Raw genomic sequence first — 4,094 nt, 5'->3', positions numbered from 1 at the left:
TAATTTGATTGTAGTTACCCAATAAAGGTAGTTTTACTAACAGTAGTTTTTCTTTTGTACCCTAATTGTCTTTGCTAAATAAATATTTCCTAACCACGTAATTACATGGTAATAAGGTAGTAATTACCATTTAATTACTTTTTATTACCTTGTAATTACATGGTAATAAGGGTACCGTAAAAGAAAGCTTTACCAAATTTGTGACTCCCTTTAATTTTCTTTTTTAATCCGGTTCCATCTCCGGTAATAAACTGTCCCTTCATGTTTTTCTCTCTCTGCTCTTAGTAACTTCACCTTGCAGTACATGCCTCTGCCCCTCAGTGACATCAGCCAAGCATACCGCACCGCTCCTGACAAAACAGAGCAGGCCCTGACAAAGGTGGGCTTCTCTGCAGCTCTCAATATCAGGAAAAAAAGATTAAAAACTCAGAAAATCCACGAAAAAAAATTTAATTTGTGAAAGAAAATAAAAGAAACAGAAGTTTTTTAAACTGCTTTCAAACTATTTTATTTGTCCGAAACTTGAGTTTTTAGTTGCTATTTGCTCTGAATGCAAATGCGCAATAATCTGGAAACAGTTCAGTCATTCACAACATTATGGGATGTCACATAAACAGTGAACACGAGAAAAATAGCATTGTAGCCAAAACCAGGCTCAGATCTGTTAAAGTGGGGTACTGTGGGAAGATTATGCACAAGATGTGTCTCATTTTGGACAAATAGAGTTTAAACTAGACAGAACTGATGGGTTAATGGCTAGTCTGACTACAGGTCTAGGACCACAGTGGATTGCTGTTGTCTTTAAACAACTCGTCTTCAAAGTTTTGTGGTAAAACATGCAAAGTCTGTTTTATAGATATTTAAAATAATTTTTCATTACATAATTATACGAACATTTAAATTGTGTTTGCTGCATGACCGGTTTCACCTGTTCCTCCCATGTTTGTCTTGTATGTCTTCTTGAATGGGTGTTTCTTAACTGCCCCCTACCCCCCTTCCCTGAAAGTACAGCACCTTGTGAATTTATTTCTGTGAAAGGCACTATATAAATAAAACTTTACTTACTTACTAACTTACATGCTTAGAAAACCATTTGTTTGTGTGTAAATCATCATCATATTTTCCCTAAATAACTAATATTAAATGAATGTCGATGTAAAAGTTGATAAAATAGTGTTTACATGAACATTTTGAAGATTACAGTTGTTCTAAAACCACGAATGTCCTGATCTGACTAGCCTTTAGCTCATCATTCAGGTCAAAATTAAATATTCCTCCAAAMTGAGGATGTTTAGACATCTACACCAGGTAAAAGATATTATTATTTACAACAAATTTGAGCTTTTTCGTAAAAATGCAGTGTGAACGCTGAGAGCTAAATGGCTGTTGAAATTTGTTGAAGAAGTTGAAACTGAACTGTTAAAGTTGAAACAAACAGAAGATTAAACAAGCAGAACACCAGCTAAATTGAACAGAACACTAGCTAAAAGCTGAAACTAGCAAAACATTAGCTAAACGCTAAAGTTAATAAAGTAGTAGCTAGTAGTTTGGTGATAAAAATGAGTATCGGGAGCTTTAACAGACAGTTAAACTCTGGGTAACGCTTTCTTTTACGGTACCTTGTTACCATGTAATTACAAGGTAATAAAAATGTAATTAAATGTAATTACTACCTTATTACATGTAGTTATGTGGTAATTGGGGTACAAAAGATAAACCACTGTTAGTAAAACTACATTCATTGGGTAACTACAATCAAATTTCTATTCAATAGTAACTCAATACTATTTATAAACCAAAATAATGCAACTGCATTTTGGGGTTAGTGCTTATTTGCAATAAAATATAACTTTAAAACTGTCCAAATTGCCTACTACTTATTTAGGTGTAACTTAGTGAATTGCAATACATTACCAGGTAAGCGTTACATTACTGCAGACAATTACATAGTAAAATTGTACCCTAATTACCATGTAATTACGTGGTAATAAAGTAGTAATTACATTACTTTTTTATTACCTTGTAATTAATTACATGGTAATAAGGGTACCATAAAAGAAAGCGTTACCAAACTCTGTGTGTACTGTTTCTAACTGGACCAACAGATCCAGCGGGCCCTGGTCAGAAACAACCAGACTCAGCGTTTCTCTCAGCGACAGGCTCTGCGGCTGCACCAGGGTTTGGTCACCAGCACCGCTGAGCAGGTAGCGCTCACTGCAGTGCACATTTCACAGAGTTCACAAGCCTCTCTGGTACATTATCACCAACACCACCTGTTTGTCACCAAAGGTGATGGAGCGCCTGTGTGTGCGCGTCCAGCAGCAGGTGTGTTTGTTACGTGGGGCTGGAGAGAAGGAGGAAATTCAGGCTGCAAAACAAGTTTTGAAAGAGGCGAGGAACTCCCGTGCTGTGAGTGATTTTTAAGTCATTAGTTCTGTCATTCTTGTATTGTACACGCACAATTMAAAACAKYTAATCAAAAAATTCAAAATGCTTGCAAAGCTAGTACAAAACAGTCATATTTCAGTCATTAAGATTCATTAAGTTATTTTCTGTGGTATTAATTGAGAATCCCCCCATRCGTCCCACTTCATGTTAATTCAGTATAAAGAGAATTAAGGATGACACGCAGAGAGGCAGGAGTTTTTCTGTAGTGTTTAAATGCTGCTTTTCTTTCTGTTGTTCCAGCTCTATCCCTCTCTGTGTGAGCTGGCTCATGTGTTGTCTGTGGACGGACCGGTGAGGCAGAGACTGGACTCTCTGTCTGGGGAACTGGCCAAAGCTGCAGATAAAGAGCTGCAGGTAGATCTAGCAGCCTCCTTTCACAGTCAGATTGTCAGCAGAGGACAGAGTCACTGATAACTGGCATCCGTTTTAGGTGATTGTCGACTCAATGGTGTCACTCTGCCGCGAGCTCTGCCCTTTATCTTCCTCTGCAGCCGAGAGATTAAGCCCTTCGCTCTCGTCCGTCTCGGAGCGCGTGTCCATCCCTCGCTCCGCTATCCGCACCGCCCTGATGGAAAGAGCTGCACAGGATGTTCACAGAGCCTTGGAGTAAGAGAAGTGACTAAATGTCTGAACTTGATAAGCAGGATATTGATTTTGTTCTCTGTTTTCAAAATTTCCCTTCACTTTTCTTTAAACCAAACCCTCTGCAGAGAAGTGAAGCTGTCCGTGGTTTCCTATCTCACCAACTCCATCGTGGATCAAATTCTGCAGGAGCTCTACGCCACTCATAAGACTCTGGTAAATGTGCCGCTCTCACTGTGAGACAGGTGTGAACCAGACACAGATTGACTGAAGCATAGCTGTCAAAACATCTGAAGTGCACGGTGTGTTTCAGACACAGCAGGTGTCTCATCTCAAATGCTGGGAGGGGCCGTGTGAAGAGGAGACAGCGTGGACCTTTAACAGACACAGAGACTCTCTGGACTTCACAGATGAAGAGCTCGGCACCAGCATCGTAAGTGTGAATACACAGATTTGTGGTTTCATTTCTTACCTCCTCACATCGTTCTGCTCTCAGTCATCAAATAACAAGCTGGTTTGTTACCTCCGCCAAGGGCGAGGTAATGTTTTCAGTCACGTATGTCTGTCCGTCTGTCTGTCTGTCCGTCTGTCTGTCTGTCTGTGGACAGCATTACTCATAAACTTGTGAATGGATTGTCATGATATTTTTACCACATGTGGATGCTGGCTCAAGCAACACGCCTTTAAATTTTGGTGATGTTACGGATCACGATACGGATACAGGAATATTTTTTGTCTTTTAACACTCTGACATCAGCAAAGCTGTGATGCTTTCACAGGGCGTGGGTTTCAATGTGTCCAGCAGGTGGCACTGTAGTATTGGTGTGGCCCTTTGTAACTTTATTACAGGATGGGGAAATTGGTCTTGGCGGAGGTTTGCACTCTCCGAGTGCTTCTAGTTTTTCACTGATTTTCTTTATCATTTGCTGTAGAACAGCAGAAAGCAATATAAGCTTACATACATACATACATACATAATAATGTGGAATGGCACAGGGAAAAAGTATTGAACACACTTACTGAAATTTATCTAATACTTTGTACAAAAGCCTTTGTTGTCAATG

General features: G+C 39.4%; 1 protein-coding gene across 1 annotated transcript in view; it reads left to right on the top strand.

Annotated features, from left to right (window-relative positions):
* The window catches only part of LOC106524543 (leucine-rich repeat-containing protein 16B), a gene marked incomplete at both ends in the record, with an annotated part of 39,145 nt that overhangs the window by 7,138 nt on the left and 27,913 nt on the right, over positions 1-4,094 (top strand). Inside the window, 7 exon segments of the mRNA XM_014018385.1 lie at positions 286-379; positions 2,106-2,204; positions 2,290-2,409; positions 2,689-2,802; positions 2,879-3,054; positions 3,159-3,246; positions 3,344-3,463. Coding sequence (XP_013873839.1) covers positions 286-379; positions 2,106-2,204; positions 2,290-2,409; positions 2,689-2,802; positions 2,879-3,054; positions 3,159-3,246; positions 3,344-3,463 — 811 coding nt within the window.

This window comes from Austrofundulus limnaeus, unplaced genomic scaffold, assembly GCF_001266775.1.
Source record: "Austrofundulus limnaeus strain Quisiro unplaced genomic scaffold, Austrofundulus_limnaeus-1.0 Scaffold191, whole genome shotgun sequence".
Lineage (NCBI taxonomy): Eukaryota > Metazoa > Chordata > Actinopteri > Cyprinodontiformes > Rivulidae > Austrofundulus > Austrofundulus limnaeus.
This window is presented reverse-complemented; position numbering and strand designations above follow the sequence as displayed.